The following is a 14216-nucleotide window of genomic DNA, read 5'->3' as shown; positions in this document are numbered from 1 at the left end:
AGCACCCGGAGGAAACCCACGTGGTTACGGGCAGAACATACAAACTCCTTACAGACAGTAGCGTAACTGAACCGCTGGAACTATAATAGGTTTACATTATCTGCTATGCTACTGTGCTGCCCCAAATAATAATTACTTTCTCAAAAAACGTCATAGGTGGTAAAAACAGGTTGCCTCATAAGGGGAGGTTCAGAGGTTCCTGTGCTTTCAAAGCTCCTTGCCTGACTGGCAGTGATAGCAGAATCTGAATATTTTTAAAAACAGACTGTCAGAATCAGATTTATCGCTGACATACAATGTAAAATTTAATTTCATTCAAGATACATGTTTGGATATTAAAGGAATCAAGGTATTTGGAGATGGCAGGAAGATGATTTGAAGGTAGAAAATTTGCTGTGATCTTGTTGAATGGCAGGCAGTCTTGAGATAAATCCTCCGAATTTATTTGTTCATGTCTAATTGTCTTGTCAGCCAGTGAGGTTTCATCTCCAAAACACTTCTTGAGATGGAGCCATGAACTTCCTCCCTTGGAAATACCGGTGTTTAAATGGATGGCCTGTTTGTGTTATAAACAAAAGCAAGTGAAGTAGCGAGGTGATGTATCTCTACCAAAGGAGGTGTAAGGAACTCCTACCTTCTGCTAACCTGCAGGTTACCCTTGGGCAAGGTGTAGCACCTGCTTAACCCCATCAATCAGCATCATGTGAAGCCTTGGGAGCAGGTGGTGGATGGTGGTATGAGCAGCTGGTGCTTATCACAAGTCCTGGTTATGAGACCACTTATGCCAAGCAGGCAATCTCTGAAGGGTGTTAATAATGGCTGGGCTCACCCATCTTGTAAAACACTGCCCAGAAGAAGGTAATGGCAAACCACTACTGCAGAAAAATTTAACAAGAACAGTCCTGTTCATGGAAGACCATAATCACTTACATCATATGACACGGCACATAACGAACAAAGGAATATGCCTGACAGAGGTGGGTCATGAATTCAGACAATCTATATGAGAATAATCTGAAGTTGCCAAATAATCAATATCATTTGAACAAAACTAAAAGAGTTTTGATTGCTTTTGCATTGTATATTCATAGACTGTTTCCTTATTCTTATAAAGCAAAGGAAGGATTTCTTTTCTTTCTTCAGGTGGCCTGCGGATTGAATCACACTCTGGTTGTTTCATCAGACGGAATGACAGTCTGGTCATTTGGTGATGGAGACTATGGAAAGCTAGGCTTAGGATCATGTACTGTCAAATGCCGTCCTCAGGTCAGAATAAAATCTACAGACAAGAATCTTATCTTAGCCTTCTAGATAAAGCACATACATGCCAACTTTTTATTGACGTTCATGCTTTTCATGGCACTTCGTGCTTTTACAATAAAGTATTTGGTTTAATTTTTAAAGTACCTTAGTATTTATTTAAAATATCTAAAAATATTTAAGTACTTTAAGGTATTACAATGTAAAACTATAAAATATTATAATGTGTCTAATGTAGTAGAATGCATAATGTATATAATGTTATGAAGTATTATTACATATAGTGTACTATTTTAAAATAGTTTAGGGCTGAGACCTGATAAAGGGTCTTGAACCAAAATGTTGTCTATTTTTAAAAATATTATAAAATAACATCAAATAATTATGATTAACACACACAAAATGCTGGAAGAACTCAGCAAGTCAGACAGCCTCTCTGGAGGGGAATAAGCAGTTGACATTTTGAGCCAATGCCCTTCATCAGGTCTTCTTGCTTAAATTGAGGATTAAATCAGCTTCTGATAGACTAATAGATAATCTCCAACAATAATTCATCCCCAGCTTTGATTTTTTTTTAACTAAGCAGAAAATTGAGGCCCTTTGCAATAAAGGTGTGAAGAAAGTAGCTTGTGGAACCCAGTTTTCAGTTGTACTAACAAAAGATGGACGTGTATTCACTTTCGGACAAGGTACATTTTTGTTCTCTTTCCATCTCTGTGATCATTTTATTACAAGTAACAATGATGATGTAACATTAAGCTTATAAATTACTACAGACATTTAAGAACATAAGAAATAGGAGCAGGAGTAGGTCATCTGGCCTGTTGAGCCTGCCCCACCATTCAATAAGATTATGGCTGATCTGGCCATGGACTCATTTCCATCTACCTGCCTTTTCCCCATAACCCTTAATTCCTCTACTATCTGACTTTGTTTTAAATATATTTACTGAGGTAGCCTCCACTGCTTCACTGGGCAGAGAATTCCACAGATTCACCACTCTTGGGAAAAAGTAGTCCCTCCTCATCTCTGTCCTAAATCTACTCCCCTAAATCTTGACGTTATGTCCCATAGTTCTAGTCTCACCTATCGGTGGAAACAACTTTCCTGCCTCTATTTTATCTATCCCTTTAATAATTTTATATGTTTCTATAAGATCTCCTCTCCTTCTTCTGAATTCCAGCAAGTACAGTCCCAGGTGACTCAATCCCTCCTCATAGTCTAACCCCCTCATCTCTGGACTCAACCTGGTGAACCTTCTCTGCACTGCCTCTTAAGCCAGTACATCCTTTATAAAGTAAGGAGACCAGAACTGCACACAGTACTCCAGCTGCTGCCTCACCAATACCCTGTACAGTTGCAGCATAACATCCCTGCTCTTAAATTCTATCTCTCTAGCAATGAAGGCCAACATTCTATTTGTTTTCTTGATAGCCTGCTGCACCTGCAAACCAACCTTTTGTGATTCATACACAAGCACTCCCAAGTCCCTCTGCACATCAGCGTGCTGCAATTTTTTACCATTTAAATAATAACCTGCTCTTTCATTTTTCCTTCCAAAGTGGATAACCTTGCATTTACCAACATTGTACTCCATCTACCAGACCCTTGCCTACTCACTTAACCTATCTATATCTCACTGCAGACTCTGCATATCTTCTGCACAATTTGCTTTTCCACTCAATTTTGTATCATCAACAACTTAGGTACACTACACTTGGTCCCCTCTTCCAGATGATTAATGTATATCATGAACAGTTCTGGGCCCAGCACCGACCCCTGCGGCACACTGCTCACCACTGATTGCCAACCAGAGTAACACCCATGTATCCCAACTCTCTGCTTTCTATTAGTTAACAAATCCTCTATCCATGCTAATACATCACCCCAACTCTATGCATCCTCATCTTATAAATGTCTTTTATGTGGCACCTTATCAAATGCCTTCTGGAAATCCAACTAAATAACATCCATCTGTTCCTCTCTATCCACTGTGTTTGTTATATCCTCAAAAAAACTCCAGTAAGTTTATCAAACAGGGCCTTCCTTTGCTGAATCTATGCTGCATTTGCCTGATGGGTCCATTTCTTTCCAGATTCTCACTATTTCTTAAGACCATAAGCCATAGGAGCAGAATTAGGACATTTGGCCCATGGAGTCTGTTCCACCATTCAATCATGGCTTATCCTATTTTTTTCTCCTCCTCAACCCCATTTCCTGGCCTTCTCCCCATGCCAACTTCAATTAAGAACCTATCAATCTCTGCCTTAAATACAGCGAACGACCTGGGCTCCACAGCTACACATGGCAATAAATTCCACTAATTCACCACCCTCTGGCTAAAGAAATTTCTCGGCATCTCTTGTTTTGAATGGACACCTCTCTATCCTGAGGCTGTGCCGTCTTGTCCTAGACTTTCACACCATTGGAAACATCCTTTCCACATCTACTCTGTCTAGGAAACAATCGAAAGGTTTCAATGAGATCCCCCCCCCCCCCCCACTTATTCGTCTAAATTTCGGCAAGTACAGACACAGAGCCCTCAAACTTTCCTCGTATGATAACCCGTTCATTCTTGGAATCATCCTTGTGAACCTCCTCTGGACCCTCTCCAATGCCAGCACATCTCTTCTAAGATGAGGAGCCCAAAACTGTACACAATACTCAAGGTAAGGCCTCACCAGTGCCTTATAAAGCCTCAGCATCACATCCCTGCTCTTGTATTTTAGACCTCTTGAAATGAATCCTAACATTGCATTTGCCGCCTTCACCACCGACTCGCCCTTAAGGTGTTCTGTACAATAACTTCCAAGTCCCTTTGCATCTCAGATCTTTGGATTTTCTCCCCATTTAGAAAATAGTCTGCACATTTATTTCTACTAAGAAAGTGCATGATCATTCATTTTCCAACATTATATTTCATTTGCCACTTTCTTGCCCATTCTCCTAATCTGTCTAAGTCCTTCTGCATCCTATCTGTTTCCTCAACACTACCTGCCCCTCCACCAATCTTCATATCATCTGCGAACTTAGCAGCAAAGCCATTTATTTCATCATCTAAGTCATTTCTATACAGCATAAAAAGAAGTGATCCCAACAATGACCCCTGCGGAACACCACTAGTCACTGGCAGTCAACCAGACAAGGATCCTTTTATTCCCACTTGCTGCCTCCTACCATTCAGCCAATCCTCTAATCATCTTTAATGATTTTCTTTAATGGTAGCTTCAAGCATTTTCCCAACTACAGATGTTAAACTATAGTTACTTGCCTTTTGCTTACATCCTTTTTTGATCAGTGGCGTGACATTCACAGTCTTCCAATCCACTGGGACCTGCCCACAGTCCAGAGAATTTTCGTAAATCATCACCAAAGCCTCTACTGTAACTTCTGCCATTTCAGTATGCTGGCTTGCATTCCATCAGGACCAGGGGACTTATATATCTTCAGACACACAAGTTTGCTCAGCACTACCTCTTTAGTGATAGCTAATGTATTGAAGTCCTCACCTCCCATCGCATCCATAACATCTCTCTTTGGCTTGTTAGATGCATCCTCCACCATGAAGGCCAACACAAAATAGTCAATCAAAGCTTCGGCCATTTCCTCATTACCCAATATCAATTCCGCCTTCTCATCCTCCAAAGGTCCTATATTCACTTTAGCCACCCTTTTCCACTTTATATGATTAGAAAAATTTTTACTATCTGTTTTTATATTTGTGCTAGTTTGTTTTCATAATCTAGCTTCTCTTTCTTTACTGCCTGCTTAGTGGTACTTTGTTGCTTTTTACAGTTTTCCCAATCTTCCAGTTTCCCACTACTCTTGGCAATTTTGTATGCACAAGCTTTTAGTTTGATGCCTTCTTTTATTTCTTTAGATATCCAAGGCTGGCTCCCCCACCCTTACTGTGCTTGCTTTTAACTGACAGATAATTTTGTTGAGCACCGTGAAAAATCTCTGTGAAAGTCTTCCACTGTTCCTCAATTGTCCCACTATATAGCCTGTGTTCCCAGTCTACACTAGCTAAATCCTCTCTCAACTCCATTGTTTAGGCATAGTACGCTGGTTTTAGATTGAACTATTGCACCCTCCATTTGTATGAAAAATTCAATCATACTGTGATCACTCTTTCCAAGAGGATCCCTAACTACAAGATCACTAATTTTACCTGTCTCATTGCAAAAGACCAGATCAGAGGCGAATCTGGGCCGACATTTATGTGCCGCACGGCACCTAATTAATTAGCTTGTTTATTTTGGCTTTTTTCTTAAAGATGTGCTGGGTGCGTTCCGGCTGCTGCTGCAGCCCTGCAATCTTTGCAGCACGGTATTGGTCCGTGGCCTGGAGGTTGGGGACCACTGGTCTAGAGAGTACCCAGGACATCTTTAGGGAGTGGTGTCTTAGAGAGGCAGCATCCGTTATTAAGGACCTCCATCACCCAGGGCATGTCCTTTTCTCACTGTTACCAACAAGTAAGAGGTTCAGAAACCTAAAGGCACACACTCAGCGATTCAAAAACAGCTTCTTCCCCTCTGCTATCCAATTCCTAAATGGACATTGAATCTTTGGACACTACTTCACTTTTTTTTAATATACAGTATTTCTTTTTGCATTTTTTATCTATTCAATATACATAATTGATTTACTTGTTTGTTTTTTTTAATTTTCTCTCGGCTAGATTATGTATTGCATTGAACTGCTGCTGCTAAGTTAACAAATTTCACATCATATGCTGGTGATAATGAACCTGATTCTGATTCTGATTTCGAGCAGCTAACACTTGCTGCAGATGTGGTCACCAGGAACCACAACTGGGTCCACCAGCTCCCATGTCATGCAGCTACAGCACATCACCTGATCCTGCATCATGCCTTTATTTAATTTGCTGTAATTTAGTGACTTTTTATTCAACCACTACAACAGCCTTACTTGCTATTTACCTGTGCCTCTTCGCCAAAGCCTCAAGTTCGCACTCCTACACTGGTCCCCTTGCACAATGGCCGCTCTGCTTTGACACTGCCTTACTGTTATTTGCTCCTGCTAATGAATTGCAAATCAATTGGTCCACCACTAATGCACCAATCCCCGCGAAACACTCCTTTTTCTAAACTCTTCACCCCAACGTGTGCAAAGCTCTCTCTCTTCAAATCGGTTGGTCTGACACTAATGCGCCAAGCCCCGTGAAACACTCCTTGTTTAAACTTTTCTCCCGACCCGTGCAAAGCTCGCTCTCTCTTCCAATCGATTGGTGTGCCACTAATGCCAATATTTAAAGGTGTTTTAAATTATTCCTTATATTTTGAAGTTGCTTGGTTCAATGTCAGTGCTCAGGAGCACCATGAAAGCAACAGATTATAAGGCAGAAAATATGACAATTGTATTAGTGGGCAGGAATGTGCATGACCTGGCCTTGCCTTTCATTTCCTTCTGCACCTACCTTTAGAGCCAAAACAACTCAGTGTCCTTGAGGCCTCGGCCTCTAAATTCCACAAAACAAAGCAGTGCATGAGCAGAAAGAAGATCACAGCAGCATAAAGGGGCCACATCACCAGGTTACCAAAAGCATAGCATGTTGGACGGAATTACATAGATATTTTTACATGAAGCCAATCTCTACAAAGCCCACACCAGACAGTGACCAGCTGTGATTTTAATGTTGAGAACCAGGAAGTCTCTGCAAAATTATTATTCCATTATTGTTCCATTATTCAAGAAGGGAACCAGAGATAATCCTGAAAACTGTAGACTGGTGAGTCTTATGTCAGTGGTGGTGAAGTTGCCGGAGAAAATTCTTTAGGGATAGGATTTCTGATCATTTGGAAAACCATGGCCCAATTAGTGAGAGCTAGTGTAGTTTCATGCGGGGCAGGTTATGTCTTACTAACTTGATTGAGTTATTTGTCGAGATGATGAGGGTGATTGATGAAGGTAGAGATGTCGATATTGTCTACAAAAATTTTAGTAAGGCTTTTCACAAGGTCCCTAATGAGAGGCTCATCCAGATGATTAAGAGGCAAGGGATCCTTGATGAATTGGCTGTTTGAAATCAGAACTAGCTTACGCATGGAAGACAGAGAGTGGTGGTCAATGTGACTTATTCGAGCTGGAAGTCTGTGATTAGTGGTGTTCTGCAGAGATCTGTACTGGGACCTCTGCTGTTTGTCAGGTAGATAAATGACCTGTAGATGGCTGGGTTAGTCTTTTTGCGGATGATGTGAAGATTGGTGGTGTTGTGCATAGCGTAGAAGACTGGCAAAGAGTACAATGGAATATAGATCATTTGCAGATATGGGCAGAGAAATGGCAGGTGGAGTTTAACCATGCCAAATGTGAAGTGCTGCACCTTAGTAGGTTAAATGCAAAGAGACATTACACTGTTAAGGAAAAACAGTGTTGATGAGCAGAGGGATATTGGGGTCCAAGTTCACAGCTCCCTGAAAGTGGCTACACGGGTTGATAGCATAGTTAAGAAGACATATAACGTGCTTGCCTTTGTTTATTGAGGCACTGAGTTCAAACATTAGAAGGTTATATTACAGCTTTACAAAACTCTGTTTAGGCTGCATATGGAGTATTGCATAAAGTTCTAGTCACCCCATTATAGGAAGGATGTCAAGACTTTGGAGAGAGTGCAAAAGAGGTTTACCAGGATGTTGCCAGGATGCAGAGCATGTGCTATAATGGGAGAGTGGACAACCTTAAGTTGTTTTCTCTGGTGTGGTGGAGGCTGAGGGAAGAGCTGATAGAGGTGTATAAGATTATGAGAGGCATAGAGCAACAATATCTTGTTTCAAGATTTGAAATGGCCAATACCAAAGGGCATGCAGTTAAGGTGAGAAGGGATCATTTCAAAAGGGATGTGAGAGGCAAGGTTTTACAGAGTATGGTGGATGCCAAGAATATGTTAGAGACAGAAACATTAGAGACATTTAGATAGGCATGTGACTGTGAGGAAAATGAAAGGATATGAACATTACTTAGCCATTTCATTATTAATTTAATTCATTTGGCACAACATTGTTAGCCAAAAGGCCTGTTACTTGCTGTACAGTTGTTGATGTCTATGTTCTAAGTTCTAATTCTTTGGAGTTTTCTTTAATCCTTAGAGCGTCTTATAGGCTTGCCAGATTCAATGCTGTGTAATCACAACCACCCACAGCAGGTGCCTGCGTTAGAATCAATGTTTGTTGAAGATATTGCAGTCGGATCAGAGCATACACTTGCTTTGTGCTCAACAGGAGATATATTTGCTTGGGGATGTAATGCTGAAGGCCAGGTAGGATATCTATATTCAATGCATGGAAAATTATTTCTTCAAAATACGTTACCTAATTTGACGACATTCCATTGTCAAGTTGCATTTTAATCTGTTGAAAATTATACACACTTTCATCAAAATGATTGTGCCACAGTGAAGTATAAAGCAAAATCAACAGAAGTTTACATTTGGAAAAATCATTAAATATTTTGTTCATCTAGTCTGTGCCATTTTTCATAATGCTGAGCAACTCCAGCCAGAAGTTTCTTTAAAAAGGTTAGGTGTTTTTCAGTTGTGTGAGTTATATGATTTGATTGGACTGCCCTTGGAACACTACAATGGATTCAGCATCACTTTAAGGCAATGAAATTTCAGACAGGATTGCTGTTCCATACTCTGTAGTGGCCTTAGGAAAATAGCCATCATTATCACCACTGATGTATCTAATTTTGATGCTTGTTGTTTTGTATTTTCTAGGTAAAACTTTGATTCCCATTCACTCTATTTCTTGTTCCAACCTCCTCTTAAAAGTGGATCCAGTTTTTAAGAAAATGAGAAAGCAGCATTTTTCAATGAATGTGTATATTACATACAATGACTTAACTCTCTGATTTCCTAATATGGCATTAATTAAAAGTGTATTAAAATGTTTTCATTCAAAAAATGAATGACTCCTCCTAAGGAGATTATTTTAAAATTCTCCATTTTCATACTTATATCATTGAACCCGTTGAATTCTAAATTTAACTTTGTGAGTGATAAATATTTGAAATCCTGAATGTAAGAAAGATTTAGATCTGATAAATCTGTGTTTTCTTGGAATAGCCAAAAGTGTCCTATTATTCACAATTTAGCATCAAACTACTATTAAAATTTCATTTAAGATATACTTATTCATGAAGTAAAGTTTGAGTGAATGTACTGGTGGTATAAAATACATAGCAACAATAGCGTGCAGTAGTTTTAAGTCCTTGATTTCCAAAACTTCTTGTATCTGAGATTAATCCTGTAACAGCCAGGACCATTGAAATTAAGCTAAATAAATCTTGTTGCTCATGTTCCTCTTAGCTATATTTACAAAGCTTTCTTCTTCTAGAATTTTTGCATATTTTAACAACATGTTTTTGAATATTTTCCTAAACACGGGAGAATCTGCAGATGCTGGAATTCTTGAGCAACACACACACAAGGTGCTGGAGGAACTGTCTTGATGAAGGCTTTTGGCCCAAAAAGTCAACTGTTTGTTCTCCTCTGTAGATGCTGCTTGACTTGCTGGGTTCTTCCAGCTTTGAATCTTTTCTTTCATCCATTTGGGAATCTTTAAATTCTGTATCCGTAATGCACAATAATGATATAGTATTTTTAACTAATTTCAATAGCTTGGTCTAAATCATGCCAATCAAGTTAAAGAACCAACATTAATTACTGCACTTCAAGGGAGAAATATTCATCAGATTTCAGCTGGCCGGTGTCACAGTGCTGCGTGGACCACCCCTCCTCCTTCACCTAGAACTCCAGGTAACAGTTATGCTTTACCTTGAGACACAAGAAGTATTGATGAAACTATACAGAAATATTTGGAACATGCATGATCAGATTGTGGTTTAAATGGAATAGTGTAGAGCACTGGGAGTGTATCAAAGTTATTAAATGGTTATAGACACATGAATGGAGATTGCGTCAATCAGGCTTATATTCACCAGATTTCAGTATATTGAGAGGGGATCCCATTCTAAAAGAAAGAGATGCAGGAAATGATGTTCCCAGTGCTGCGGTCTGGGGTTCCAAGACCAGGGCTCACAGCCGAAGGAAAAAGGAAAGGCCATTTAAAACCATATAAGGAAAATCAAATCTTCTCCCCAGACTGTGGTGAGCCTGTGGAATTCTCTACCAGAGAGCCATTGATGGTAAATTTATTCGAGAAGGAATTAGATATTTTTGTAAGGTCTATCAGCAACAGAGTATTGAATTTGGATTATCATCCCATGATCATACTGAAAGGTGGAGCAGGTTAGGAGGACTGAATAACTTACTCCTACAGTTTTGCTTTGGTTCTATATTGTAGCAACTGACATCTGGAAGATAATTAGTTTTTACCAGCTTATGAACTTTCTGAAGTCCTTTCATAAAGGAATTTGAAGAAACCTTGTGGCTTGGGAAAATAATATCAGTGGTGATGCTGGGGTACCTTAGGAGCCGGAGACGCAGAATTCAGAATGAAAAGAGTTTAAAGATATTAATTTTGAATATTTACTTGATCTTTTTCTTTCTTTTACATTACCTTTGGGTGTGTGCCATAAGAACCAATTGAGTGCTTAACCTGAGCTGCTATTGCATCTTATTATTAAATGAAATCCAGTCCCTGCTTAGGACATTTTGAGATAATAGTAAATGTGTACTGTATTTGCTGGTAATACTTACATCCTGAGAGAATTAGCGCATTTACTTTTAAATGAATGATATAAGGTCAAGCTAGCTTTTTCTGGAATGCTTGTTACCATTGTTGTGGCTAAAGAATCATTAATGAAAGCATATTTTTGAAGCACTGATATAAAGAACTCCTGCTAAAGTATTTAATAAATTTCTTTCTGTTAAAACCCATGGGAAAGACAGACTTGTCAGACAGGTGCAAGCATTTAATTTGTAGAAAATATAATTTTACTTGGGAGCTGAATTTCTCTGTAGCGTGATTAGAAGTACAGCTGAATCAAGTTAGGATGAAATATAACTTACCTTTTTTTAATTAAAGGAAGCACAGTTCCTGTTCAACTTGGTGTGCCACAGATGGTACCTCCTCAGTATAGCATGCTTAAAGATTGTAGCCCAGAAGCCCTTACAAATAGGTTGCGGGTTCTGTTTCACTTCTCTGACCTGATGCACAAGTCTTGGCGACTACTAAATCTCAACTTGAATAATCAGGTATTCCTTTTACAAACATCACTTCTATTTTTTAAAAAAGTGAGTTGGATACTGTTGTGATTAATTGGATTTTTAATAATTGTAGTTGTTGCTAACCAGATCAGAATCTGGGAAAAATGTAAAATGTGTTATGTTGAATTTCTCTTTTATCATATTGAATTGTAATGGCCAAATCTTTGCTCATTCAACTGTTTTACGTGCACATATAACTTCCCACTGCTATCCAAGTGACTTGATTTACCTTCTGTCATGCAAATCTGGATTTGGAAAGAGAAACAAACTTCATATTTCAGGTTGATCACCTTCCATCAGAAAGGGGTTTTGTCACATCTTAAAAAGCCAACTGGATTCAGGTTTGGGACTATTCACCTCAGAGTCTGGTGCTGCTGGCATACTTTCCATCCGTGCTGGGTTGAATATCAAGCTAGCAACTCGTCCTCGTAAAGAAACAGTCAAATGCTACGGAAACAGCTAAAATGCCATCTGATGTGCTACAAGGTGCACAAAGGAACAACAATCCACATCTCAAAAGACACATTTCAAATATCCACTCTAAATTATTGCTGTGCCATTCAGACCAAACTCTTGTAAGCTTTTTGGTTTGTCGTGAATATGCCCAGAGCAGACTTTCAACATAACTTGCGAGTGATTGGAAGTAGTTACCACTAATGGTGTAATGATTCACTTAATGAAAAAGACGTAGCCTTGTCTGGAGAAGACACAAGAGACTACAGATGCTCGATGCTACAGCCCTGGCCATTCAGCAATGTCTACATTGTATGACAAGTGGATGGAATAAATGGAAAATGTCAATATGATCTCTCTGTTGTTGTTTGCAACAATACCTGAGAAAATTCAGTAATTTCAGGGAATGTGTACATTCTTGAAGAGTTAACATGCAAAGCAAGTTATAAATCATGCAGCAACAGTATTAATTCTGATGCTCGTGCTGCCCAGAGATATCTTAATCTGTATTCTTACCTTTCCTCCTTGGTTATAACTGGAAGTAACACCATGCAATATTACTCACTAGCATACACTCAGTGGCCACTTTAAGTACCTCCTGTAAGCACTAAAGTAGCCACTGAGTGTATTTTCATTGTCTTCTGCTGCTGTGGTCCATCCACTTCAATATTTGACACGTTGTGCATGGTTATATGAGTTACTGTGGCCTTTCTGTCAGCTTGAACCAGTCTGGCCATTCTCTGACCTCTCTCATTAACAAGGTGGTTTCACCCACAGAACTGCCAACCACTAGATTTTTTTTTGTTTTTCACACCATTCTCTGTAAGTTCCAGAGAATGTTGTGTGTGAAGATCCCAGGATATCAGTAGTTTCTGAGATACTCCATCTGCATCAATAACCATTCCACAGTTAGTCACTTAAATCACTTTTCTTCCCCGTTCTGATGTGTGGTCTGAACAAAAATTGAACCTCTTGACAATGTCTGCATGCTTTGATGCATTGAGTTGTTGCCACATAATTGGCTGATTAGATATTTGCATTAATGAGCAGGTGTACCTAATAGAGTAGCCACTGGGTGTGTATTGGTGACTTGTTGCCAGCTGAGAATAGGCAGGTGCCTGAAGGGATTGCAAGCTGTGGATGAGCAGATATATCATTAACCTGGGGGGAAATGGCTTCTACTCTGTGGCCTTTTTAAATGTGTGAAAAAGTAAAACTTCAGAATCTGTGCACTATACGTGGCGCTACGATAATGTAGCAGGTAGCATATTGCTATTATAGCGCTAGTGACCTGGCTTCAGTTTTGCCACTGTCTATAAGGAATTTGTACATTCTCGCCATGACTGCATGGGTTTCCTCCTGGTGCTCTAGTTTCCTCCCATATTCTAAAGAAGTACGGGGATAGTATGTCACATTGGTGTAATTGGGAGCGCAGGCTTGTTGAGCCAGAAGTGCCTGTTACCGTGCTGTTTCTGTAAATAAGTAAAATAAAGAAGAACAGAAAATTCGGGAAAGAGATAAACATGTTAACCTTTCGGCCCAGGGACCATTCTTTAGAACGGGAGCCAGTATTTTAAATTAACTTTCAGCAAAAAAAAGGTATGTTGAAATCTGTTTAATAACCATGACTCCATTTTATTCATGTGTTATTTCTTTATTCAGTAGATAGTCACTAACCAAGCAAACACAGCAATCTGCAATGTTCTTTCTGTTGGAAGTTTTGAATTCCCCAGAAATTATTTTTGAATTCTCCAAAAATAGGTGAAGACCTATTTAAAAAATGCAGTTTTCTTCTCTCTTGCAGGACTTTTTTTTAAAAAGTTAAACAAAATATAATCACAGTTGCAAACATTAAAACAAAATTAAATTATTGGAAAGTTTATTTTTGTCCCTTTTCCACAGGCTAATGCATCCCTGTATAATATTGGAGCTTCAGCAATAGCTCAAGGGCGGCTGAGAGGACTCCTGTCTCCGAAAGTCAACATTCTGCCACTAGTGCGATCAATAGGAAGAACGATGATTCAGGGAAAGACCTATGGACCTCAGATCACGGTGAAGAGAATTTCTGCAAGGTATATTGTGTGTTGAGCAAGTCTGCTACTTGGTATTGAATGGTTTTGTTGTAAATTTACCTCACCACTAATCTTAGAGACACAGGGTGGAATGCATTGCTATCAATCAATTTATCAAATTGCTATATATTTAAAATAAAAAACATTCTTTCTTGAAGTAAAATGTTTCAATGTAACTGAATATGTTTTTTTTTAATAAGTGATGCATTTCTGGCTATTCCTTACCAATGCCTGAGTGA

General features: G+C 39.2%; 1 protein-coding gene across 5 annotated transcripts in view; it reads left to right on the top strand.

The window, feature by feature from the left end:
* LOC134343917 (probable E3 ubiquitin-protein ligase HERC1) overlaps positions 1 to 14216 on the top strand; it is a 295654-nt gene that overhangs the window by 253002 nt on the left and 28436 nt on the right. For all 5 annotated transcript variants that reach the window (XM_063042842.1, XM_063042841.1, XM_063042839.1 and 2 more), the window contains 6 exons: positions 1144 to 1266; positions 1847 to 1949; positions 8370 to 8539; positions 9901 to 10039; positions 11271 to 11440; positions 13808 to 13977. In XM_063042842.1, the coding sequence (XP_062898912.1) occupies positions 1144 to 1266; positions 1847 to 1949; positions 8370 to 8539; positions 9901 to 10039; positions 11271 to 11440; positions 13808 to 13977 (875 nt within the window). The remainder of the gene's footprint in view (positions 1 to 1143; positions 1267 to 1846; positions 1950 to 8369; positions 8540 to 9900; positions 10040 to 11270; positions 11441 to 13807; positions 13978 to 14216) is intronic.

Source organism: Mobula hypostoma, chromosome 3 (genome assembly GCF_963921235.1).
Source record: "Mobula hypostoma chromosome 3, sMobHyp1.1, whole genome shotgun sequence".
Lineage (NCBI taxonomy): Eukaryota > Metazoa > Chordata > Chondrichthyes > Myliobatiformes > Myliobatidae > Mobula > Mobula hypostoma.
This window is presented reverse-complemented; position numbering and strand designations above follow the sequence as displayed.